Genomic DNA, 27,582 nt, shown 5'->3' on the forward strand with positions numbered 1-27,582 from the left:
TCTGTGTAGAGTCTACACAGCGCTGGTGGCATCAGTGAGGCTGTGACAGGCAAAAGCAAGGGAAACTCAGGCTCTTCAGTACCTGGAACAGAAAAAAAGTGCAGGATTTGTGCCATGAATTGTTTTTTACAAGTCACTGTTTTAAAAAGAAACCAAGAGGTTTAAAGGGAGAAGAAATAAAAACCTAGGTTTCTTTTGATTAACTTAGCAAACAAGAATGGCCTGTCCCTTCCAGCTTTTCTACATAAATTCACCAATTTCATCTCTTTTTTCTGAGTTAGTTACCACAACTATCCTGTGGTTGCTTTCTCAAAGAATGAATGAAGTTTTCTTACTGTATCCCAGACTCCCACCGTGTCCGTGGAAGCTGCCAAACATGTTTAGAGAGGCAGCAAGGGGTTTTCAACAGCCAGGTCACTACAGGTGCTGGCAAGAAAAAGAGTCTCTTCTGAATTATCCCAAAAGGACAAATGTGTGATCCCTATGAACAGTTTTTCATTTATAATCCTCATGTGCTCTGATAAAGGTTACTTCAAGCTGTCTTCCTCTCTGCAGTCTGCAGTAAGTGCATCTTAAAATAATTGAGCTAATGTAAAAGTCTTTAGCTTCTTCATCCTAATAAGCTGAAATTTGTATTCTAAAGGAAGTTATTTTAGTGCTAAGTAATGTTACAAATTGATTAGGAATGTTTTCATTCCGTAAGTCTCACATTTCAAGCAGGGTACCTCCTGACACGCTCTTGCTTTTTCTAAGCACTAAAAATGTTTTAGGAAAACCAAACCTGGAGATTATAGCCTTGGCTTCTCTCCTTTTTGCATAGTAGCAGGACAAGACCTTCCCTCATCAAAACACTGTTCTCTTTAAATATGCCAAATTGTTTCAGAGGTTTCTCTGCCCTGATGCTCTCAGGGGTGGGATGATGATCAACTGATGTCCTTCACCAAGAATGTTTTCTAGATGTAAGCTGCAGTCTGAATTTTGGAGAAGTGCTTGATGTGGTTGAGAAGGAGGGGCTGGATGGTGCTGCTGTGAATCTTACAGCTGTTGCAGAAAAAGCTGATCAATAGCAGGTAAACTATTATTTTCATTTTTCTGAAGATTGTATGTTAAACATTACTTATTTAGTGTTGAAACTTCTATTTACGCATTTAGTAATTTTTCAAAAGAAAATTAGTGTCTGGAGTCAGTTTTCTCTGGTTTTTAAAGTGGAAGTTTAATACTGCTGTACCCAGAAAAGTACCTCAGCATGGGCCACTTGGTATTTATACAGTATGGATGCATTTCATGTAGAGGTGTTGGGGCTTTATCTTTATGAGAAGAACAGAGTGGTGGTCTGTTGACAGATTTCCACTATAGCTGAGGTGAATTCCTAATAGTCTTACAAATAGGGAAAAACAGTTAAGAATGATGCCGATGTAGGGGCTGCAGGTTTAAATAATGCTGTAAGAGGAAACCTTCCTTAGCGTTTAGCTAAGCATGTCATTCCTCAGCATGCCTAGCTTTTCCTTTAGTTAATGTTTCGAACCATGGGTTTGCATAGTGAGAGTGCAGGATTTAAAAATGATCACCTAATTTTGTAAAATGCTAATAAACACTAATAAAAAGTGGTAAATTTAACATACTTTCAAAGGCAGCTAAAAAGCTGTGTTGAACCCAATGCTTTTGTATGTAACTGCTATAAGAACTGGCCTGGAAAAGCTCCTGCATGTTGCAAAATCCTGCCTTAGCTATGACTGATTTTTAATCAAAATGAGGTGGTATAAATAAAACTTGTATTTTCTTTCTTTCCTTCTTTACAGTTATATTTTTCTCATTTATGGTTAGTATAGAACTCGGATCTAGAAGCACATTAAAATATACAACTGAATTAAGAAATGGTTTAAATGGAAAATTTTATTCTTCCTGGCCTTATTACATGAGTACAAATCAGAAATGATTCCATGGAAATCAATGTGGCTGTAGTAATGTGATCTCAGTATAACCAGGGAAATTTATCAGCCCACAGGATACAAGATTTTAATACAAAAAAGTCAGTCATTTAAAAAAAAAAAAAAAGGTCAGGATAAAGATATTCTTGCTTCTAATTGAAAAATATTTTTTACTTAAAGAGCAGCTTTGTGCGATAAGTATATTTTAATCGAAGGACAACTTAACCAACATACACTTGGCATAAAGTGAAATTTTATGTTTTCCAAAACTCATGATGAAAAGACTTTTGTTCTGCAACATCAATGCGTGTCTTACCCAAAGCTGTATTATTAAATTCAGTAATTCAGGGGTTTTTTCCTTAAAGTGCACTAGTGTAATTTGGCTTCACTTCTATCACTTTGTAACCGGAGGCAGAATTCAGCCATCTGTATTGCTTAACCCTCTTGTCAGTAATGGTGTGGTATTCCTTTATAATAAAAGTGGCTAATGAAAACGTTAATATAGCATGTTTCAGTGCATGCAACAGTATCACTTAAATTTAAATCTAAAGTATATCTAATTAAAGCCTTAACTACACGGGTTTAATTTTTTTCTTTCTGAAATTGTACTCTAGTCCAAAATGTAAGTGCATTTGCTGAAACCCGCAGAAGCTTGTTGAGAATAATGAAGAAGCACTTGACCAGCACCTCAAGGTGGGACTAATTCGCTCCCAGAAGATCCTCAGTACCTTGTCAAGAGGACTACAGCCTGCAGAAATGAAAACTCTGTGTAACAGGCGACAAACCAGTGTCATTTACCTGTCAGGCGCTTTGCGTGGAGCCCCCGTGGCACGGCAGGAGGCAAGCCTGGTCTGTGTAGAAGCCTAATCTCTGCTCGTGAAACCTGCCTGCACACGTATACCAACACCGTGTAGCAGGGAGGAGCATCTGTTTACTGCAGGTAACTACGGAATATAAATACCTCCGTGGTCACAAGTTCCATGTCTGCTTGTTTCTTAAAGCACCCAAAGCCTCATCTTTTATTTAACCATTGCTTCAGCTCTTTATTCAGGGTTATTTGGGAATGATATTAAAAACAGCCTAAGTGCATTTGTTAGAGAGAAGTAGCTAAGCCTGTGTAAATTCTGTCTCCCTATAATTTAACAAGGGCAGGGGCACACACCATTATTTATAGCTCTGCCTTAACTGCAGTAGATGAACGCCCTCGGTTACCTCTGCAGGCCATGCTGCACGTGTGCTGGTGACTGACGTCCTGCGAGCTGACGGAGGGGAGCTTCTGCCAATTTTCCACTGTCACAGAGCCTCAGCTTTCAGCCTGCCAACAGGTGTTATCCAGCCTTAAAGCCGGTCAAAGCAGTGAGATGAATCCAGACTATTCCTTTCCAACAGCAAACTTAAAAGAATCCAGCTGTGAAATGCACATTGCAATTAATTTTCTTTTTAGGGATTGTTTCCATAATGGTCTAACCAAACACAGAAGCAACACTTGGTGGCAGAAATGGAGGATGAGTTACTTATCCTTGGTCTTCAAATAGAACAAAAATCAATGATAGGTCAAAATATATTGTTGCTTTTATTCAGTATCTTTCCATATCTTCAGCATCATCTTGTAATATTTCACCTCAAAATCTAATTCCTATATATAAATCTGTGGCTTGCTCCTAAAAATGAAAATACTTTTCCCCGTCGCTTCATGGCTAAAGAACCACAAGCATATACAAACCTCTGTATTTTTGATCCGAGAACTCTCTCCTTACATGTGTGTGCAGCTACATGTGTGCCACGCAGAGATCCAGTCACAGTGAAACCCACCGACATTCCTTGTTGGCTCATTCCGGAGATGTCAGTCACTGAGTAACTGTCGTGTTTTCTTGAAATTCTGTCAAGGAAGTGTTTTCCTGCCAAAAAGATTTTTTCTCTGAAGCAGGAGACGTTGGAGAAGCTGCTGAGAGACACACTAATTGCAAACAAGATTTGACCGCTTGTTAAGTAAGATGAAGAAACCACACCTGGAGAAACAAGGACTGTTGCAGAGTATGCTCAGGTACAATGTCCTTCATCGCTTTCAGATTTGCACTTTCACAGACCCAGTCTTCCTCGCTGCTAAGACTTTCAACTCCCATTTATTTTGGTGGGAATAGAGGATTTTTAGTCTGGCAAAGTTCCATTCCCTGAAGGCTGTGATAAGCAGATACAAACACGTACAGAAATTGCCGTACGATTCCGACGTCTATCTTTTGTCTGCAGTAGCAGTTTGCTTTCAGAGGAGTCTTGACGAGGTTGTGAAATCACAAGTAGAAACGAGCATGAAGTAGTTCTGCTTTGTTTCTGTACATCATTATTCTGTTTGAACAACTTCACACGAGCATTATTTCTGTCACCAGTAGTAAGGTTTTTCTATTAACAGTTACAGTATGGGGTGGTTTTTTTAAAGCTGTGTTGCCAATAGCAAATGGTTTGAATTTTAATGTGGCTTTGAATTCAAGTTTTTTTCCTTTTTTTCACCTTTCTCTGCTCATTAATTTCCATTTATATTCCTAAGCATCTACAGGGTATTACAGTGCTTTTCACAGGAATTTACTTCGTCTGATTGTAAGCTTTAGATGGATTCTCTTTCTGGTCAGGTGATTAACATTTAAAAGCCTTCACAGTTTGAAATACAGGAGCAAGAAGATCCTTTAGTCGGGCTGACTAAACCTAGCAATATAGTTCCAACAGGGAATACAAGCACTGTAAAAGCGAGTCCTGGGAAGCTTGTGTGTGCACAGCTCCAGTTCCGGGATCTCGAGCCAGGCTGGGCACATGAGCATTAGGTACAAGCAGCGTGTGTGTGTGTACATGTATCCCAGTTCAAATGTCAGAGCAGGTTTCTACCGACGGATATATGATCAGTTGTGTTTCTCACCCTTGGGATCTCTGTTAAATATTTCTCCTGAACATTGCAAAGACGTTTCTCATGGCTGTTGCGTGGAGTGACTGAAACTCTTTTGGCATCTCCATCTTCCATAAGAGTTATTTTACAAGGGTGATATTACTGGCTCAGAATTCCCCATTCACAATTCACACAGGTCCCCAGGATGGGCTACTGCTCTGATAGCTGTTCTTGATGGCGCTACCGCTGCATGTTCACCTTCCCTTTCTTCGGCCGAGGAGGGACCTGAAGAATCCATGGCCCCTCTGAACCGCTGCCCTCTGCAACCCTTTATGCAGAGAGCAAGCAGAGAAGCAGAAGGGTGCGCTCAAAAAATGTCATCTTCCAACGGTAAGGCGCGCTATTCATATTAGCGTGAGCATGCGGAGCCAATGCTGTGAAGTAACAAGCAACTAGTAAATCCCCTGCTCCACCAGGCGTGCGTAACCTGATCTGCAGCACGGTGGAAGACTTAAAAAGGTTTTGCTGTCGTCCGCCTGCCTGTGACTGCAAATGCGTTGCGGCATTTCCTGTCCCTGCTCAGATGGCAGAACTAATTAGCTCAAGGTACAAAAGGAAAATCCCTTGAAACGTTTGGCTGCAGCGGCACTGGCCAGTCCTATGAGGAGGAAGACTGATAGTACGTTGACATGATACGACAACTGTGCACACACGGTGCCAACTGGGCACCTTCAGTCTTCTCTTCAAAAGCTTTCCCCACTCCTGTGGATGGGGCATGAAATACGTTTCTCATGGTACTCCGTAACTGGTATTGCTTACATTTTTACATACAAAAAAGGTAGGACTAATGTTTTAAAATGTATCTTGCCCTCCCCCCTCCCCCCCAAGAAAACCCACCCCACTGCTTAGCTTTTCTAAAATACTAAAAACCTAACAGCACTCTCACAGTATTGCCTGCTAATTGTAGGGAACTTCCCCACCAGAAGTGAGTGTTGGAGTTTTTGGTTATAGAGACGGTACAAGACATTCTCCATCCGCACGCTGCAGAGGTTTTACACCCACTCCCCGAGCAGCTTTCACTGCAAGAACCGTGCTGCTGGTAAGGCTGTAATGAGCTATTGTAAATAGAATTTAAGCAATCACTGTTATTACCAGTGGTAACTTCCAGCAGGCAAAACTGTCCTTGCTGTTGCTTCAGCCGTCTACCCTATTCCCACTAGAGTCTTCATCACATTAGGTCAAACGAGCACAAAATGTATTTCCTGAGCAGCACCCCTTAGGCTGTACCCCACCGTTACGTGGCGGCGTTGCTTGGTTTTGACGTCTCATAGAAGCTGCGGGCAGAAATACACCCTAGTACAGGCAAACCAAGCGTTAGCTCTGTCTTTTTACAGTTAAATTTACTTTTTGATTAATGGAACGAAGAGCAAAAAAAGAGGTAATGCACTCACCTTGCCTGCTTCCCCAGACTCCCTGAAGACCCAGGGTACCGTCACCTCCAGGCGCAGTGGTCCCCCCCGTGACAGCGGCCAGTCTGCCAGGGGAGCAGGGGCCCTGCTGCGCCAGCTCCGTGCCCGACAGCTCTCAGTCACATGTAACGATGGGTATTCTGCTCCTCCGCAGCTCCGGAGCCTGCTTTCCTTCCCCTGCCATGCCAGCTGCTGCTTCTTAGCACTTTTTCTTCAGTCCAGGCAGACAAACAAAGTAGCTGCCACGGACAGAGCTGATTCAAAGAACAAACCTGCTCTCCGGCTGCCAGTGGAGCCGTGAACTTTTGCATGAACAGAAGCAGAAGGCAGAGACAGACATCTTGTACACGGTGAGACCTCCTTTCCTTAAAATTCCCAGGCAGGCTAAGAGAAGGACCACACATGAGCCTGTAACACTCAACCCCCAACCAGAGATACAAAAGGAACTGAGCAAACTTACACCTTTACACTTCAGAAGATACATCGGTGTCATTTTGTTTCCAGACGCCACCATGATTTGGAAAGAAAAAAAAAAGCACTACTAATTTTTAAGCAAAAGCTTTATTTTAGTTTATACACTTGTTTGTATTAAAAACAATTACTTCAAAATCGAATTCACAGAAGATCAGCACGTAAATAAACTGCATTTATCATCAGTCCACGCCTGTTTCTGAAAGACAAGGGCTCTGAATTACACTGTAACAGCCTTGCGCGCAGGCAGATGACACTGGGGTGGCAGCAGATGACACTGGGGTGGCAGCAGCACCTCCTAGTTGCCACGCTGAGGAGTTCTGCCCTCCCAGTACATTTGTAAACGCCGGCTGCGCACTGGTGCAGCTCAGCCACTGCTCTATTTCCCATTAATCCACCGAGCAACCATTGAAAAAGGTATCCCAGTTTAATCTGCTCCTTCACAGGAGTAAATGCTCTTCAGCGTGGTTACAGGCACTGCTGTTTTCTCCCAGGAATCAAAGTACTTGTCTTAAAACATTTCCAACACCAACAGAGCTATTTTTGGAGAAGACTGTCACAACCAAGCTACATTATATACACTTCCAATGTACAACTATCTTTAAAAAAAATGCCCGTGTAGAAAATAGAGGGTTCTTTCATTAAAAAAATCACATGCTGGATTTCAATTACATCAACATTTTAAAAGAATGGTAAGTAATTCATGAATAATAGCAACATTCAGATTTATCTGGAACCTTCCTACTAGCAAGTGTGGAGGTACCAGCACTATATTTAAGATTAGTAAGTTTTTCTGGACAATTTGTGCTATATACCTTATGTATGAAATATGTGAAAAGCTCTCAGTTGTGACAACAGAATAAAAGCTCGTTAATTAATGCAAGATCATTTCAGTAAAATTATTCTACTTACGAAGTAAATACTGCAAGAACTTCTAATTTACAGCCAGTCAGATGAAGAACACAACTAGTGACTAGAACACATACATTAGTTAAAAGTCAAATATATACAAAAATATATTAGAAAGTGGTCGCGTTTAGCCACAGGCTTATGTAAAAAAATGTTGTTTTAAATAGCAGTAGCAAAAAAATAGCTATTTTCTCTATCTGCAAAAGTACAAAAGGCAAAACCTACATGAGGTAGCAATGCCAAATTAAAAAACAACAACTTTGGATTGAGGAGCATTTCCTACATTTTCGTAGCATATCTGTCAATACAAATATTTAAATGAACACTTCAATTGTTTCAAGAATTAATACATTAATTTACAAAAATTTTTATTCAGTGAACTTTTTTTAAAAAATTACTGGAAATGGATTTAGTTTCTAAAAAAAAGCTATCGCATTTTCAAATCTAAACACTGTACAGCAAAAACGTGGCGGCTTTATTATACACATTCGGTAAACGCTATGGTACATTAAGACATCATTTACAAAAGATCAGAATAAGCCAACTGTGGTCATTTTTTTCTTTCCTGTCAAATACGCGTACTCTGCACCTTTCGCTACCCCGCATTCAATGCTAGGTGCAGGACTAGGGTTCACTGCTCCCTTTCACAGCTGAAACAAGTGTTTGTATCATCTACCTTCAGGAGCCTGAGCCAGAAGCACGGCTTCTCTCCAGGGTCAGGGGCGCTGCCAGGCGCAGCTCCGCGTCCCCCTTGGTCCCTGCTGAAGCTGCTGCCAGAACGCTGGGATGGGAGCAGAGGGGACAGTCATGTCGCTTTGATTCTCCTCCCAGTCCCATCCCTGCAGGCAACAGGGCAGGAGAGGCCACACGAGCCTCCCCGCCCAAAAAATCCTGTCAAGGACAAGCCACAAGGCAGCCACCAGCTGAGCTGTGCCAGCTCTGGGCCTGGGGCTGCGCTGCCGGTGGCACGGGCCCCTCATGGGGGTCAGACCCTCTGCTTCCAAAAACCCTGCTGCTCCTCCAGTTCAGGCAACTAAGGCAGACAGCTGAAGTTAGATGGTACAAGTAACACCAAAAAATGACCTGGATGGAACTTCTGTATTTATTGTATTAAGAAAATAAACTTTACATCACAGTGCTTAATTAAATGCAATTTTAAAAAAAAATGTAAACTCAGGATTCTAGATAAAAATTAAGTTGAAAAGTAAGGGCTCCAAGACATTTTAAAATTCACAATTTTTTAAACACTGAAGTCACAGACAGTCAGTTCATGTAATTCATGTACTTAAGATGCCTGTTTATGCATTCCACTGTTTGGTCACTTTTTTTTTAAAAAAAAAAAAGCCTAAATAACAAATAGACCAAGTGCAAATGTAAGAGGTATATTTTTATTTGCAAAGAAACTAACTTTAGAAGTAATTTGCACATCAGGCATCTGGAATGCTCTAGTAAATGTACGGAAATATGCGGTACGGTACACGCTGACAATACCTTTCCCATGCCAAGCCATATTTTTGCTTACAATGATGTTCATCACGAGCTTCTCTATGAACAAGCAAGCAGATGAAATATATCACGTAGAAATATGGTAAGATGTGAGTAAAACCTGTAGAATAAAGTGTGAAAGTCTTTAGATACAGCACAAAAATCCAGAAATGGTAGCTATTAGCATGTACTAAGCTAGTGACATATACTCGTTACAGAGTGCAGCATCTTCTACTTTCATTGTAAACCATCAGATACTCAACAGGATAGTGCGACAATTTTGTGATGTTTACATGCGGATAGGAAAAGACCCACAAAAACAAAAAAGCAATCCTTAAAATTCAGAGTCTCAAATCTACCAGCTTCACTCTCAGTGCAAAGCTGGCACATATTTTAAGTTCTTCAGCTATCAAACCCAGAGAAGTAGTTAAACCTCTGCAGCACCTGGCTGCCCCACACAAGCCCCACAAGGTTTTCTCTATTTTGGCTGTAGATGGCAACTCCAGCCTTGCTCAGAGCACACCGCTTGGCTTGCAGATGAAAAACTGGACACGACCCAGCAACGTGCGCTCACAGCGCAGAAAGCCAGCCATGTCCTGGGCTGCAGCAAGAGCAGGGAGGCGACTGTCCCCTTCTGCTCTGCTCTGATGAGACCCCCCCTGCAGTGCTGTGTTCAGCTCTGGGGCCCCCAACACAAGGAGGACGTGGACCTGCTGGAGCCAGTCCAGGGCCACAGAGGGCTGGAGCACCTCTCCTGTGAGGACAGGCTGAGGGTTGGGGTTGTTCAGCCTGGAGAAGAGAAGGCTCCATCCAGGGAGACCTTATAGTGGCCTTCCAGGACCTAAAGGGGGCTTATAAAAGGGACAGAATTTGTTATAGGGCCTGTAGCGAGAGGACAGGGGATGATGGTTTTAAACCTAGAGGGCAGGTTCAGACTAGATATAAGGATGAAACGTTTTATCATGCAGGTGGCGAGACACTGGCACAGGTTGCCCAGAGAGGTGGCAGATGCCCCTTCCCTGGAAATATTCAGGGTCAGGCTGGATGGGGCTCCAAGTGACCTGATCTGGTTGAGGATGTCCCTGCCCATGGCAGGGGAGCTGCACTAAATGGCCTTCAGAAGTCCCTTCCAACCTCAACTACTCTACGATTCTACGATCCCCCCACCCCATCCTCACCCCACACACGTACAGCAACACTGCCCCTTCTGCCACAACGACACTGACAGAGGATTTGAAGAAGATTTGGAGTCCTTCATTTTCACGACTTTCCTGGGATTCGGTCTACAACTGTATATGCTAATCTAGTATTGTCTACTTTCAATTAACATCCAAACTAAAATCAACCCTGGAGGAACACCTAAACTCCAGCTCCTCTCAACTGATGCTCTAAGCACTTGATGACAAAGTCCCGCTTGATCCAAACTCCCTGTGTCCCACAACCTGCAAAAGCCAGGCTGTGCCATGGGGTGCAGAGCACGTGCCTCAGGACACGTGTCATGCTCCCCTACGTGCTCTTACAGGAGAGACTCCTTCAGGCCAGGGGGGAACCCAAAACCATTTTCAGACTTGAATAAGAGGGTGATGAGATGTCTTTTCTGAAACTCTCACTGCTCCTCCTAAGCTCTTGCAAAGAATCAGGACTACAAAACCCCACTGGACAAAAAGGCTCCCTAACTTCCTCCAAGTGTAAACTTCATGAAAACTAAGAAGTATTCATTAACAAAAACTTTGACAGAGAATTCCACTCATTTGTGTCTGACGAGTTGGCTGGGGGAGGTGTTTAAATGTATTTTGCTTAAATTGCATCTCTATACGCAGTAGCCCTTGACTCCAAGCAAACTCCCACTTTTTGGGAGCTCCCTCTGAAAAGGCTACAGCACAGCCACTAACCTCAAAAAGGTAAGGAACAATTTTTTAGCAAGCAAGCCCCATCGTTATTGAATGATAGTGTCAGAAAGAAGAACCAAATCTATAGTACAATATGTCAAATCTTAAGTAAGATATAAAGGACAAGATGTAAGAGAAAACAGGTATCGAAAAAAGCTTACACCACGGAAATTTGCCAATTAGTTACAGATTTTAGTATCTCAAATAATTATCGCTTTACATTTCAAACCCAGTCAGATGTCAAAGCATAGAGGCATTTTTGATAAAATCCACTTTAGTTCAGGAACTTACCACAGGGCAGGGACCATGCTAGAGCCATGATGATGTCACCGAGATAATTAGGGTGACGAACAAAACCCCACCAGCCTGTGACAAGAAGCCCTTTTCCAGTTGCAGTGGGTATAAATTTCAGATCTGTGAATAGAGTATTGTAGTCAATACAACAGTCGAAATGTGTATTTAAATAGTATAAAGAGACATCGTATAGCAAGTGAACAAATGAAAAAAATGCAACTTACAGGCCAATTTGGGATCTGATGGATTCCTTCGGAAGTTATTTTTCTGAGAATTTGCACTACGGAATATGTAATACCCAATACCTGAAAATACAAATGTTATTTATTTTGCATTTTCAGTATGCTCCCATTTTCTTTCCTTCAACAAAAGCACTCACACGCTCTCCCTTACTACATCAGAGTCTTTTCCTTAGAGGCGTAACAGATATTCTCCCCTTCTCAGCGCTCTAACAAGACAGAAATGCTATTGGAAATCTGCATTCCATATGCCCTTACACATTACTAACTTTTAAAGACTTTGAAGAAACCTTATTTTTACATCTATTTTGACATTTATATCTGACTTACAGTTTATTAATGTAAAATTGAGTTTTAAATTCACATACGATGACGCGCTGCGGTTTGTAAGGTTATAGCTCTATTAGCAGCCTAGTTACTTGCTGCAGTGCCTACTCCATACACTGACCAGCTCTTGACAAGTTCACAGTATTAAAAGAACCAGATGATGAATTATTATCAGGGTTTGAAATTCATTTCACCCATCATTTTCACAAGGCAGCTTGAATTTGTTTTTTTCTGAGGCTGTATTGAAAAACATAATCACAACATACTTCAAATAAAGTTGTTTAATAAAAAGAAGAAAAAAATATTAGCTGCAAATTAAAAAAAGATGCTGCATTTCTCAGGATTGTACATATTAAGTTATACACCTTCATAGTCTTTCCAAGTGTTTAAATTCTTTGTCAGGTCTTCTAGGTTTACTAAGATAAAAGTGACAAACTACAAGGCCATATTGGTGCAAATTTAGTGCACCTAAAAATGCAAGATCCTTTCTCTAAGCGCTCGGCTAAGCATTCAGCTAGAAAAAATGAGATGTTTTCTGTTGACATGAGTTTGTAAATATGGGTATCTGGGAAGGAGATACAGATTGTTAAACAACAAAACCTGGTTTTCCCTAGGTTAAATAAAGCATAGCCAACAAGCTGTTGACTTCCCAGTCACTTAAGAGTTGCCCCCAGTCTGACTTTTAAAAGGTGTCTGCTACATTCAAAATGTTTTAAGTCACTTTTGCAACTCCAGACAGCTTCCATCTAAAGGTGCCTCTTGACTGAACAATTAGGTGCCCAGTCTCATTTACCCTTCATTTAATAAAATGAGAATTGATTTTTGTCTTTGCGTCAAACAGTAGCCAGACACGTGCATCCATCAGCTGCGGTAAGACAGAAAGTATAATCACCGTATCTTAGCTAAAGCTTCACCTCACAACTCAAGAGCCAAAATCAGGCCTACATTGTTACTACCAGTAACAATAACATCTACTGTAACTTACCGTTCAGAACAGTAATTGCAGCAGCAACAGGCCAAGAAATTGCAGTAGGATGACCAACTAAATAGAAGGCCTGCAGACTGTAGACGAACGGAACCCACACCAAATCTCCAAACGCTAGCATGAATCCAAACCCATCGTGGGTAATATCCATTGTAGTCAAAATGGCTTCCTAGAAACAAAGAGGAAGGAGTTTAGAAAGCTTCACTCATTTAACATTGTAATTAGAAATGTTAACGATTCAATATAATTGTCACTTACCTCGTTCCAAAGAGCATCCACCACATACAGAAGCTGAAAGCTGTTCACAAGTATCATGGACAGAGATGGCATACTTTGATTGTGTATCTTCATCTCAGCCAAGAGCATTGCCAAATTTATAACAACCTAGTTTAGAAAAGATTTTACTAGAAATTTTCCTTGTAAAAGAAAAGTGGTATTTTCTATTACGCTATAGGACATTTAATACAGATATTTTTGACCAAAGTTTAAGTTTAAGGAAATAATAACCTATTTCACAAGCCACAGTTTGCAACCAACTACACTTCTGGAGCTGTGTAACCTCAACACATGAATACTTTAAGGTTTTTCATTTCTCACAGAGCAAAGAAGCTAGAATGTAGGAATTTTCCAAAAGTGAATAAAAAAGGCCATTAAAAATCTGGCAACATGAAACTGTAAGTGCTTTTTTCCTGTTTACAAATATATAGCGTATCCTCAATACCAACTCACTCTATATGTGGGGGTTTTTTTAAAATCCATTTGTGTAATATTTAAGCAAATAAAATAACTACAATTACTGACTTACCCAGCCAATTAATCCTGGACGCAACTCACAGAAGTATTTGAGGTCAAAACTGCCAATACGAGGGTTTAATTCATGGCCAGTAAAAAAATCATAAATGAAATGCCCTGCAGATAAGACACAGTCTGTTAGCAATATTCGTCCTTTTATCTGCCACTACACTCCCCCCCATAAAGAAGTTCCTACTGTCTACCAAAATTCTCTCATTATAAATAAAAGCCTTTAGAGTGGCAAGAAAAATGTGAGAGCATATGCAAAATACAAAACAAACCCCTCCTGGCTTATACTTTAATAAGCCCAAATATTTTATTTTATCTGGAGGTCTAAACACTTTATATGTTACTGTAGGCTTATTTCTCCTTGACACTTGTTCTTTATTTTCAGACTTATCCTGAACCTCACAATTTCCATGAACATGGTCATGGTATTAATTAATTCTACTTTTCCTCCTACTTCATTGTTCTTCTCTGGAGGCAAGAATTCCTTTAGCTGTGACAATTCTCTGTCCATTAAGAGACATGGACAAGAAGAATAAAACATTAGTTTGACTTCAAGATACCCTGCACTGAGCTAGCACATAACAAGCACTTCACAGAACAGTTAGAGAATGTTACTATGCCACTTAACAAGACCAGAACTGCATTTTTCAAAGAGAAGAACAATTTATGATCATTTATTATTTCCCTTCACAAACATACACGCTGCACTGACAAAGGAACAGAGGATATTTGAACACTTTGTTTTAATACATTCAGTGTTCTGTTCATAAACTCCCTTTCTCAGTCACCCTATGATCATCTTTAAAAGCAGTTTGTTTAATATGTAATGCTAATCGACTTCTCAGTCTATCCTTTGTCCAACATATGCATATAATTGATACTGGCTTGGGCAGTCTCATGACTGTATCAAAATTTCTTTTGAAAACTCAATTCATCCAAGCAGATTTAAAAGCACACAGCAAAATAAAAATTTAGAAATACATCGTAATTTCAAGTTCTGTGCCTGACTTCCCACAGTAAAACGTCTAGAGTTTTCAGTTTTTCCTTCCATTCCCAGCCGTTTCAGGAAAAGACCCACCAGAGGGGCACTATGAGGCAAACTAGCCAAGCCTCCCAGACAAATGCTGAAAATGAAAAGGAACTGTCCTCTCATCGCTAGGGGACTAGACCAGCCAAGATATTTTTGTATAAACTATTCAAGATAATCCAAATAAAATTTTAAGTGTTTTACAGTATCTAAGTGTGAACAAAAAAAATTGCCATTTCACTTGCAACATGAATTTTGCATTAGCAGAAAGAAAAAGTCGCTCTACTAGAATAACCAGCCCTAAATCTACCCTTTAATTCCTACAAATTGCTGTAGCAAACAATTGGAAAGAAATTATTCAAAGCATTTATAACTCACCAGAATTTCCACCGGGTGCTAGTTCTTCCTCGGGTGCTTTCAGGGACCGAATATACAGGTAAATGCTCAACACCAGAGAAAAAGCTGCAGCTGCCACTGCAAACTGCATGAAGTGATCATACAAATAATGAAGCTCAAATTGAAAGTATAACAGAGTTCCAATAGCTGCAGCGGTCAGAATAAAAGCATAAAACCCTGAAGAATGTAGAAGAAAAACATATTAGAAAGAAAGAAAAATCCTAGCAGAACCTACTCAGTCCAGCCTTTCTGCATTTTTACGTCTTCCAAGATCTGTCTATATTCCAACAATGCCTTACACACCCCAATGCTCTTGAGGTTCAAACTTCTAGAGCACAGCAATATACCCAAGCCGTTCTATCTATGCCCTGAAATTTCCTGGGCTCCTCATCAAAAGGACAACAGGCAGGAACACCAAGCACTCCTACATTTTTTACAACGTAGGATCCACTTTCAGATGTCAGTGGAAAAACAGACACCGACACGACTACTGAATAATGACAGCAGGTCACAAAATCCTATCTGTAGGACAGCTCAAATAACCGTATTTTCTTCTTCAAGTTATCTGCATACACACCTCGATACAGACTGCCGTAATTCAAGGATTAAAATAACTATCAAGTCAAAACTGGAACACAAAACTTTTCTACTTTGAGAATATAAAATCATGCAGAATGGAAAGATGTCCAAATGCAAGCAAGCTGGCAGTTCTACACAGCTCTCTCCTAAGTACCTTCTATGGACCCTTTCACAGGGTCACAACAGTTGAGGTTAGAAGGGACTTCTGGAGCTCATGGACCCCCCCCTTGGCCAAGCAGGACCACCAGAGCTGGTTGCCCAGGACCACGTTCACATGGCTTTTGAGTATCTCCAAGGATGGAGACTCCACTGCTGCTCTGGACAACCTGGGCTAGTGCTCCGTCACCCTCACAATAAAAAAAAATAAAAGCATTTCTTGGTGTTCAAGCTCCTGAATTTCAGTGTGTGCCCACTGCCCTCTTGTCCTGTCACTGGCCTTTTTCTTTTCCTCAAGAAGGTTTTAAAAGTTGCTTTGAGAATTAGTCTTTGAAGGTACAAGAAGACGGCTTTTTTTTCTTCCCTTTTTAAACCATCAAGATTATGTAGCTTGTTTCTTCCCTTTATCAGACTACAGAAAACTGCAGGACTATGCCCCTACTGAAGACAAAAGTCCAAAACCAAAGAAGTCACAAGGCAGGCTCAATATGACTCACTTCCCCCGGACGTAATTCACTCTGCTTCCGACTTCAAAAATGGTGCATCTTACCAGCATATGACAAAACCCCACTTAACTTCTTAATGTAACAATTGGATTCCACTACCACCAGAAGTGTCCTTAAACTGACTAACTGATTTAATCAAATAGGTAGCCTGAAACACCTCGAGGCACCAAACCACACTTTTCTATTTAAGCCTGGAAAAGCAGAACTGATGAAGTATGTTAAACCATAGAGAAACTTGCCTTATTCATAGGAAATCAGATCTGAGTAAGGACTCAGGACTGTTCCTTGCCAGGCAAGAATAAGAACATCTTACATCAATTACAACCATGCTTCTTATTAGTCTGTAAATTAGCATCCAAGATGATCTACACACATAGGATCTCTTCAGATCACTCCTGAACACCTCCAGAAAAACAGGCCCCGTTACACGAGTGTAACTAACACTTCTGACAGGCAACTGTCCATTTAGCAATTATGCAATTGACAGGAGTCACCAGCCACAACTGGATGCAGACCAGGTGCCCTGTACATTGTAATATCTTGCTCTTGGGGCAGTTAGTTCCTGATCATTACCAACCTCCTTCTTCCAAGTAAAGGCTCATCCTATTTTATGAAATATTTACAACAGATACTTAGTTTGACCATAAAGTGTATCTTCCGTCATTTGTACCTTACAGTACTGAGCACAGCAAACCAGAAAGCACTACCAAACTTAAGAACAAGCAACTGCAACCTGCTTACCATTTATCCGGTACTGCAGTTTCCTTCCGTTTGAAAGTGTCAAGCCTTCCACCACCTAGAGCAGAATAAAATACAAAAATCTGCAGTAACATTGTTACAGCTTAGAATGGAAAACAAATGCATTTGCTTTCAAACTCAGTGCATTAAGAACACACCCTGCCTTCCATCCCATCACACAAATTAATGTGAAGACCCAATTGCTACTAGCAGCTTACCTTGCCAATTGGCAGTAAGGAAAACAGAACTTGAAGGAAAAACCACAGAAGAAAAACACCAAACACCCTAGCCTCCCAAAGACTTTCAAGTGCTGGGAGAGGAGGAGGGAAGTTCATAAGACTGGGGTCATCTTGTTTGCACATCAACAGCAAGTAGAATACAGCAGCAGGCAGAAAAAATATCAGCATGAAGGTCCCTGTAAACAGACATCACGCCATATCAGAAGATAAACGGAAAAACCAAAAAAGTTTCAATCCCACTAACAAAACTCAATATTAACTTAAGTAACAAAGAAGAGACTGTCATTATCTATTCCTGAAGCAAGACAGCAGCAATCCCTCAGTCACATAATGGGACACAAGGACATACTTCTCACTCCCATACGAGCTCATATAACCAAACTGAAGGATCACACCCACCGCATCCCTTTCAAACCGTTCAAAACAACTGTATAAAGGATACTTACTGTTGAGTTCAAAGCGCCTAGATTTTGAACACATAAAAACTTTGCTAGTTACTTATTTAAATTTAATTTGGGAATATTTAACTCTTACTGTGCCAGGGAAGGCTTCACTGTATTTCATAAGAGAACCAAGTGTAATTAGCAGTTCTTTGACTGCCACCAATACCAGCACAGACTGCAGTCATACAGTTCTGGATTCTGCAACCAGGATCCAAAAACTGGAAAAACAGTTCTTGATGTGACACTATGGTCAATAAGTAAAAAAACACAAAAGTACAGATTTTCAACTATTAAGACAATTTGCACACGTACCAATTCTTCCTCCAAACTCTAGTTCTTTTGTTTTAGATGCTGCTTTCTCAGCTGTTTTTATTATCTCGGAATATAACTCTTCTCTTTTCTTTTCTTCTTTTCTTGGATGCAAGCTGTACTGTTCAAGCACACGCTCTATTTCCAGGTCTGGTTTCAACTTTTGCTGTTAATGAATACAAAGAATTTACTAAAAAACAAAAAAAAAATCCCAGTGATTTTACCTTATTTTACTCCAGTATTTTACATTTAGGAGGACATTGTTCACTATAAACCACCAATATACAATGTGTTCTACTTTTATACAGTGCTTAAGTTTATGCATGTATATGAAGAGACTGCTAAAATCAGTTTCATTGTGACCACTTAGGCCGTGAGAACAAATCAGCAGTGGTTCCAGTACAGGTAATCCATTCCCACCCTCCTCCCTTCCTTTCTGCCACAACTCTGTGCATTAAGTTAACAATCAGGGGTAAAGAACTAATTTGGCTCAGTAAAAAAACACCTTTAAAATAAAAAATAATCACCTTCTATGGCCAAACATTCACACTGTAAAAGCATGGGAATGAACACATGTAACCAGTGAGGGTTTGATGGAATAAACAAACAAGAAAAATGAATATTACACAGCTCTAGTACTCTCCCCTTCTGACAACTTCTTTTCCCTCCCCCCTGAACTTAGCTGAACAGTAAACTTACTCGACCTGAGTTTTACATTGCATTCTATTTCTCCTCGTTTATTTTTTCGCCCTTTTCTAGGGATTTCTGAGAAATCTAAGGCAGACTAAGAGTAAATACAATGTTCATACCTCCAAGCTTATGCAGGACGTATCATTTCTTTCTGTACTGTCAGGTTCACCATTGTATCTTCTGGTGTTGTTCTCACTCAGTTTCTGGTTAAAGGAAAAAACACAGGTTTTAGCCTTCTGAAAATAACAGCTACATTAAGTCTAAGTATATAATGAATAATTCACTGATGAATATGAAATAATGAACTATCTAGTTTTTTGTCAACTGCAACTGCTCCAGTTTTCTCCACAGGAAAACAAGTGGGTTCAAACAAACAAGTGGGTGCACCTTATCTACATCAGCCAACCCGCCACCCCTGAAGCCAGCCTGTATGTTATCAGTATTAATTAACCCAGCCTCATTCCTCTACAAACAGTGAAATTAAGAGAGAATACAGCTTCCGAGTTATTTTTAATTCATCATAAGGAACTACCAAGTACAAATACATTTAGTAATTCTATTAGGAAAGGAGAGGAAATTTCAGTGTCCGATCTATGAGACTGCTCTGCAGGACTGGAAGTTTGATTTTCCATCAAATATCTAAGACATAAACGGTCATATTAAAATTCTTTTAATGAGTCTAGCTTACAAACTCTGGGAAGACATTTATTTCAATCTCAGCTTTGTAGAAAAAGACCAAGTCATTCCAGTCATACAACAACCAATAGATCAATCCTACTCCTCAATTAGAAGCCAGGAGAAAAACACCAAAGGTATTTTAACCTTCTTGTCTAAAGTGAAGTGTAGCTGCTGGCTACAAACTACTTGAAATGAGCATATGGTCCACAGGCTATGCACTGGGTCACACAGCTCAAAGTAGTTCACTACAAAACAAAAACCACAGCAATTCTGGTGCCAAAGAATGCTTTTAGTAGTAACAATTTACTAAACCAAACCTATTTAGTTTTGATTGGTTTGGTTTAGTTTAGTTGAAACCTAATTAAATCCTATCTATTTTTAGTAGATCAGCAGAAGGCATTTCCAATTCAAGGGATAGTGTCTCTGACAAGTATCACTTGAAGCTGTCTCAAGGGCACAAGAGGCAGAAGAAATTAAGTTTGTCTCTTAAGAGAAACATCACCTCTGCTATTCTTTGCTTAAAGAACACCCAGAACCATTTTTAATACTCAATATAACATTCACAAAAAGGCCAAGAACAAACATGATATAAATTTCACCTAAAAACCAGGTATCTGATAAACTTAAAAAATGCCTACAGTGTAGTTTTTATAAAGAAAACAGTTCTGCAATATTATCAATCAGCAAGGATATAGATATAGACATATATATATATTCTCAACACTTGAATTTTGCAGCAATCCTCCCATAGAAACTTCACATTTTCCCATTACTAATTCAATGAACTGTATATGAAAGCAGAACTAATTTTATTTCAAGTAATACCTACCTGCTATGTATTGATCAACACATCTTAAAAGCAGGCAGACTTCTTTTGCCCCATTTCATGAGTGGAAGCTTATGGCTAACAATGACTTCAGTATTAAAACATTAAAGAATTTGGTGAATTCTGAGGACTTCACAGTACTGCCAAATCCAAATTGAACTTAACGACGTAAGTTTACATTTAAAGAATTTCCTCACAACTCTGCAAGCTAGAAAGCCTAGTTTCAAAGAAAAAAGGCAGTTCTCAGATACACTTTTGCAACTAATTATGTTGTTCTGGGAACATAAGCTACAGCTGGCTTTTACAATAATGAAACCCAGTATGCATAAAACAAATCTTTTGCAAATAGCAAAAATTTGTTTTTAAAAAAAATCCAGCAGACCGCTACACATAAAACAAACAAACAAACTAATACCAGTAGAGCTAAGTTGGTTTCCTGAACAGTCTTCTTTTTGTCATCCTTATGTTCTCTTCTTTGGGAAGAAGAGCGACGTCTGCCTCTTCCTGGCCGACCAGGAGATCTAGATCGAGATCTGCTCGTACTTCTTCTGGAGGGAGAACTTGAAGAGGACTGGCTTTTCCTGTGCTTGAACGATGATTGTGACTAAAAGTAAGAGGGAAAGAAAGCAAAGCCTTATCTTAGATGTTCCAAAGAACAATTTTAGAAACTTGGGGGTTTTGTGATGAGGACTCTGGCACATAGTTCTACGGAATGGTCTCTTATTTCCGTTACTGATGCTGTACAAAGGCTGTAAGAAGGAGAAACTACAGCATAGTCATTTAGCTGGTAATACCCAAACAATCCTGTCCCAAGTCCAACTGCTGAGCATCCTTTTCAAAGCTACAGGAATCAGGATATAGGCATCAGCTATCAATGTCAGCACCAAGCTCTTAAGCATACTACCCTCTTAATCCTTTGCATAAGTAAATGAATTGAAAGCCTTCCCTTAAGCCTTAAGAGACACCTGTCTTTTCAATTAGCTTTATTAATACATTTTGGCATATCAAGATGCAATGATCTGTTCAAGGCAACACAGCTCAAATCAATACTAAAAAACCCCTCAAATCAGCTAAATCATTAAATTAATTGTGGTAACCAATTTCATAAACAGTTTTCCCCAAAAGTATTCCATTTTACTTTGTGAAGTTTACACTGCTAATTTTCCCCACATAAAATTTCCACAACACGACTTTTATATAGCATAAATGCTTTACGACAAAGAAAGGTATTTTCTGAGCTTGAGTTTGCTAACCTGCAAGCACTAAGTAAACCAGTTAGAAAGTCTTTAAAGCAGTGAAAATGGTTGTCTAACTCAAGGCAGAACCATCTTGTCCCAAAAGAAAAGGCCAGTTAGAGGGCACGTACACTGCCACCAAAAGCATAACTACAGATCATGTGAAGACACACAAGTTGGCTTTGAACTTGCACAGGTTTTGGAACACGCCTTAACAATCCACTACAGCAAACATTCAAATAGCTTTTTGTCTCATGCATTAATTATACAAAATAATCACATTTTAAACTGAAAAGAAACTTGTATACAGTTTTAAAGGCCTTTATTAGTAACAAAAAATTAAATAATGAAGATGAGTAAAGAGGAAAGGATGTGCTCATATACATATGACATAACTTTTTCACAAGTCCCTGATTGCCACAGAGCAAAACACCTTATGAAACCTTTGGGGACCTGAACAGTACAAGCTAATCACAGATGTTTTAGGTATGTGCTATTTATATTTACAGTGATCCTTAGCTACATGCTTGCACTCATTTTCAAATTTTCTTATTTAGAAGTGGAAAAAAGTCAAATTGGTAACAACCCTCTGATTACTAGCTTTAGAAGCAACCAAAAACAATTTTTCATGAACAACCGTGCCATAGAGTTCCTGAATGATCAGACTTGTTTTTTCCCCAAAATGTATCACATTTTTTTTCCAACATAAACAAAACAATCACACTTCTTTAAAGATAGGGTCAGCATTCTGAACTTCCACCTGAGACATCACATAGGAAAAAACTATTATGTAGCACCAATTCCTTGGAGACACAGTTAATGAAAACTTGCAAAGCCACTATCCAGATACAGATTGTATGTTTATCAGCATCACAAAATCAATATAATCTTCCATTAGAAATACTAACGTGTACTCACCCTTATATCACTTTCCTTCAACTGAAGTTCGGTCCCATCTTTGTACTTAACAGTATAAAGATGAGAAACATCATCGTAACTAGTCACTTGCACTTCATAGTACAGGACACTTCCTGGCCAACGGCCCATCACCACCTCACCATCAGCAAACCTCGGGTTTGGCATTTTCCAAAAGAAATCCCTAGAAAAGAAACAAATCAATACATATGACAGCTAAACATTAGGCTTAATTTTTCCGTACTCTCTTTTCAGTATCATTTAGGCTGTAACAGAGAAACTTCGAAGTAAACAACTCTTCACCTTAAATAGGTAAAAAGCTGCCTGATAAGAAAAAAAAAAAAGCGGTTATCTGTTCTCCAAATTAACAGTAGACAGAAGAAATAATCTTAAAATAGAGCAAAGAGTAAAGTTAAATGTTATAAAAGAAGTGTTCAAATGTATTAATAGTACATCTACACCAGTATTCAACTATGAAGACACAATCTCCATAATCACAGACCATCAAAACCAGGCAAATATTTGACTCAAATTATATAATACAGTTGATCTTATCTAGAGGGGAAAAGAGTAAATCAGATGGTATCCAAGTGTCCTCTAACCCTCTCTTCCTGTGGTTCCATAAAAATTACAGATGTGATGTTTTCTAGATGTCAAAATAAAACATCCCCAATCTATTTAATACACACAGCCACATTACATACTTTCTTCAACTTATTATGCCAAACACTCAAAAGTTAGGAAACACCAGGATTTAGGCTCCTGCTTGGGTTGAATATTTTCTCTTTTCCATTTATTTAGCACAAGGCACTTAGTGCCCTTTGCAGGGGCCTATAGGAAAACAAAGTACAGCATCAGAGCAATCACATAATATCCTGAAAAACTAAATTCTATCCCCATGTCTGCACCATTAGGTTTTTTACTTCATATAGACAAAACATGATTTAAGCGACTACCACTCTTGGTCCACCATACCTGGGTGCTGGGGAAATGACAACTGCAACTTAAAGTTATGTTTTTAAAAGTGAAGCCCTGTACAACTCTCTGAAGTGCCTTATATTATGTTATTGCCTTCTGCAAATAGGTATACATAGCAGAATATACTTTCAACCTGAACTTCTGTAACTCAAGTCTCAACATATAAAGTGAGGGTATCTTAAAAGTCTAAGATAAAATACATATTAACATCACATGCACTATCACCATTTGTATGATTAACATAAAAACTTAGAATAGAGGGGAGAAAAACCAAACCAACCAGTGAATGCTTTTGTTTCAAAGTATAATAACTTGTTTGCTGAAAGATGTGAAGCCACAAAAATTGAGGTGAAGACAAATGTTTTAGATACTCATTCATTACACATGAACTAACCTTCAGTAAAAAGATTCTTTGGCAAAAACTACTGCTAATATGCAATCACAGACCTTCTTAATGCATTAGGGGATGGGACTACGTGAGGCTTTTCCATCAACTCTTTCTGGCATTTCCGGAAGCTGCTGCTGCTGTTGGATTTTACAACTGTGTAGCTCTCCAAGTCAAAGAAGAAACCAAATCCTGCAAAATTCCCTCATGTGGATTTTACTGCTAATCTACCTAATCGCTTCAGAACAGGAACACCTAGCCATCTCCTTTGCTTTGAAGGAGGAAAAAGAGTAAGTTTTATCGTTTGGTTTCATTGATACTTGCCAGTTAGAAAAATTACTGGAGTTCTGGTCTAAGCCTACAGGCACATGCTCTTCCAGCTCATCTGTCTTTACCTCCTGTTTATTGTCCCAGTCTCTTGTTACTTTCTCACCCTTTCTGAATTCCCATTCTTTGGCATTGTTTTATCCCAGTCAGTTTAACACCCTCAAATTCATAGCCTTGTTTCTTATGATGCCATTAAATACAATTTCCATATTTCCATTTCAAATTCATCTCCATTCTCTCCTTACTCACCTTCAATTCCTTGGGGAGGGTTCTGCCTTTTCTGCCCTTGTTCACGAAACAAGTTCCAGTTCCTCTTTGCCATCTCTGGGCTTAAGATCTGATCTCAATCCCATCTGTCTCATTGCCCAGTTTTCTCTCCCAGAAGACAGTTCTTTAGGAGATCCACGTCTACTACTGCTCTTTCCCCAGTCTCTCACACAGTTCCAGCTTCTTCCTCCTCTTCCATAAACAGTCTAAACACCGGTCCACCACCAAGCCCCAGATGTCATAACCTGACCCGTAACTTCATTTCCTCCTTGCTATTGTACTTCCTACACTCCAGCCAACTGTTTCTTAACCTGCAACACCTCAGGTATCATCTGTGAACTCAGAGCCTGAGCAGGACAAAGCTGCCAGATCCTAAGACAAAACTGTGAAAAAGGGAATCTTTGAAGTTTTAGTCCTTTTTGAAAAACGGAAACAACTCGGTTGTTACTAAGGATGTGTAAACTGATTTTTATGATTTATAACAACCACTTCAAATTCTAGATACAATTTCATCGGGATAATAAAATGCAATTCTCTGCCAAACGTCAAAACCCAGCATTTTTGTACACAAACACAAAGACAGCCCAAAGAAAAGGTAACCTGATGATTTAACTCTTTTTAAAGGCAGAAAACCCCTCCCTCCTTCAACCTTGTTCTCAAAAAAAGCTGAAGTTATTTTAAGAGGTTGGAAAATGTGGTTGAAGGACCTGAAGCTAAATCAACATTGCGTAATTCAGCCTGAGGTAGATATCAACAATATGAAATTCCAGAACAATAAAGCTAAGCAAGTGGAAGTATTCTCCTGTGAATCAAAAGTAACAAAGAATCTTACTAATGGGAAGACCTACTTATTTTTCCATTTTTTCCCTTAAATATTAAAGCTTAATAATGATATCAAACATTAAACACTAAAAAAATAACTCTATCAAAAATTACCACCTTGCTCTGCACCCCTGTGCCTCCTGTGAGGGAGGTTTGCGGTTTGCAATCCTCATTCCACATATCCCACTTCAAAAAGCTACACCTTTAAAAGGCAGCCTTCATCTGTTCAGGTAACAAAACTCATCACTGGCATTAAGAAAAATAAATATAGGAAATCTTAAAAAAAAAAAAAGTTTAGAAATTACATTTTTAATTTCCTGCTCTTTCAAGCTCTACACACACCCCACATAATTTTCGGGGTATCAGCTGGCATCAGCATCACATTCACAATAGTCCTACACAAAGTTTTTAATTTACAGGGCTTCAAAATACGCATTCAAGCAACCTCAAAAGAAAATTACTTCATACAATGAACACTGTACTGTACAGATACATGATTGCAAGTATATATTCACTTACTCCCAAGATGAAATTTGTGTTTTCTGCACCATAATGATCTTCCTTTAGGAATCCAGATTATAAGGGAATGGCTCAAAAGGATTTTGTATCCTATACCAAGCCAAGGCAATTAATTCGAAACTCCCTGGAGCTTAAAAGTTGGTCAACAAAAAAAGTTACTGCTGACTCAACCAAGAACAAAACAATTAAAGGGAAACATGGCAGAGAAACCTATTGCCCCATACATCTATTTCTGGTCTTTCTTAATGACCCTCTCAGTGGGTATGTGGAAAGATATTTCACTCCTGTCAAAAAAATGAGAAGAAAAAGGCTGCTAGCTTGTAGCCACTAGAAGACCATACCACATCATCGTAAGTTGGGTGCACAGTTTTAAGAAATAAATTAAAAAAAGACTAAAGAAAGTTTTCCCTCCTGGAAAAGCAAAGCTCATGCATATCCAGTGACTCTACTTACTAATTGTGACATCTCACCACCAGCAGATAATGTTATGTATATCAGAGAAGGGAGCCAGTTGAATGCAAGAAGAAATGCAGGAAAATAAAGAAAATACTGACAGCCAAGACTAACAAGACACAGCTTCCCAAATGGAAATTCACCAAAGAAAGCGAGTTGTGCAGGATCTTTTCAGGATCACCATTACTGGTTCCACATTTCTAGCTCTTTACCTCCATAATGGTGGAGAGGCACGTATGATTGCTGAAGCTTGGCTCCACCGAACAGCCACATTAGCTTCACCACTAAGCACACGTGCAAATAAGCCTTAAGGTAAAATAAAACCCTGTCAATCCTCGGGCAGGGAAACGAGGTTTTTCCCTTTAAAAAGGCTTCTCATCAGAACGCTGGAAGCGGAGGGAAAGCGCCAGGATCCCGGAGCTCCCCAGGCAGGGCCGTTACAGGCGGCGGGCGAAGGCCGCGGCGTTGACAGGAAGGGACCCACGTGCCGGGGAAGGCCCAGCCCCTCAGGCTCCCCGAGGCGCCGCCCCGCCCGCGCTCCCGGCCCGGGCCTGGCGCAGGGCCTCCGCCGCGGGGGAAGGGAGGGGCCGGGCCGGGCCAGGCCGCCCACTCCGCGCCTCCCCCACGGCGCGCCCCCGCCACACCGGGTGGCCGCGGCCTTTCCGCGCTGGCGGCGTCCCGAACAAAGCGGGGGAGCCCAGCCCCACCACCCCGCGGCCCAAGCGAACGGGTGGGCAGAGGAAAAAGGCGCCCGCCCACCGGGAGAGGGGCCCGAGCGGGGCCGCGGCCCGACGCCCGCTCACGGGGGCGGGAAGAGGCAGCGACGGCGATTGGCCGGAGCGCTCCCCCCGGGAAGGCCGCGGAGGCAGGGTTGTGACCCGGCCCAAGCCTGCCCCGGTGCCGCCGTTCCCTTACCTGGCGCCCGCCCGCAGCGGGCCGGGAAGGAGGCGCTTCCGCGGAGCAGCGGGAGCCGGGCCCCAGCGCGGCGCTCTCCGCTGAGGGGACCAACCGCCCTGAGCGACGGTTACGGCAGCGCGACAGTCCGCCCCCTCGCCCCGCCCTTTCCCGCCCGCCAACCGCGCCCATTGGCCACGACGCGCCGTTTGAATCGTGGGTGGCCACACGCTATTGGCTGGCGCTCGATGGCGAGGTTCTCCCGCCCGAGGCCCGTCGCCTCCCCGCCCCGGTGAGGGGACGAGCGGGGCGGCTTGGCCGCCTCACGGCTGATAACGGGTGCGGAGGGGAGGAGAACTCGGGGGTAAGAGGCCGCCGTCGCCATAGCGGCGTCTGCCTCAGGCCGCCTGCGCCACACAGGCCCCACCGCTGGGCGGTAAACAAAAAGAGGGCTTTGTATACGGAGCGCTCGGGTCCTCGCTCGGGAGGCGGTGTTTGAGGCGGCGGGACCGTGGGTGCTCCTGCGCTGAC

At 40.9% G+C, this 27,582-nt stretch overlaps 1 protein-coding gene and 1 long non-coding RNA gene across 3 annotated transcripts; one reads left to right on the plus strand and one right to left on the minus strand.

Annotated features, from left to right (window-relative positions):
- The first annotated feature begins 187 nt into the window (after positions 1-187).
- Positions 188-8,992, plus strand: LOC119156055. Of its 2 annotated transcripts, XR_005106960.1 has the most exons (5): positions 188-1,070; positions 2,543-2,621; positions 2,734-2,868; positions 3,853-5,638; positions 5,768-8,992. It is a non-coding gene; the product is annotated as an uncharacterized LOC119156055 (long non-coding RNA). The 2 variants fall into 2 exon arrangements; XR_005106959.1 differs by having other exon boundaries at positions 3,853-8,992.
- Positions 6,815-27,215, minus strand: LBR (lamin B receptor). The gene is made up of 14 exons (XM_037405376.1): positions 27,073-27,215; positions 22,410-22,590; positions 20,672-20,860; positions 18,872-18,955; positions 18,066-18,228; positions 17,290-17,486; positions 17,075-17,129; positions 15,075-15,269; positions 13,674-13,777; positions 13,127-13,252; positions 12,869-13,037; positions 11,542-11,622; positions 11,315-11,437; positions 6,815-9,255 (listed from the first exon to the last, which is right to left on the minus strand). Exons 2-14 carry the CDS (start codon positions 22,572-22,574, stop codon positions 9,095-9,097), a joined length of 1,812 nt encoding a protein of 603 aa, XP_037261273.1. The 5' UTR covers positions 22,575-22,590; positions 27,073-27,215; the 3' UTR covers positions 6,815-9,094.
- Between the last annotated feature and the right edge of the window lie 367 nt (positions 27,216-27,582).

This window comes from Falco rusticolus, chromosome 12, assembly GCF_015220075.1.
Source record: "Falco rusticolus isolate bFalRus1 chromosome 12, bFalRus1.pri, whole genome shotgun sequence".
Taxonomy (NCBI): domain Eukaryota; kingdom Metazoa; phylum Chordata; class Aves; order Falconiformes; family Falconidae; genus Falco; species Falco rusticolus.

Excerpts from the sequence above, each read along its gene's own strand:
- LBR (XM_037405376.1), bottom strand. The coding sequence starts at position 22,574 with ATGCCAAACCCGAGGTTTGCTGATGGTGAGGTGGTGATGGGCCGTTGG. Across the intron at positions 17,130-17,289 it reads CCTTACTGCCAATTGGCAAG|GTGGTGGAAGGCTTGACACT; the intron begins GTAAGCTGCTAG and ends ATTCTGCTCTAG. Across the intron at positions 11,623-12,868 it reads TGCAATTACTGTTCTGAACG|GTATTGGGTATTACATATTC; the intron begins GTAAGTTACAGT and ends TTGTATTTTCAG.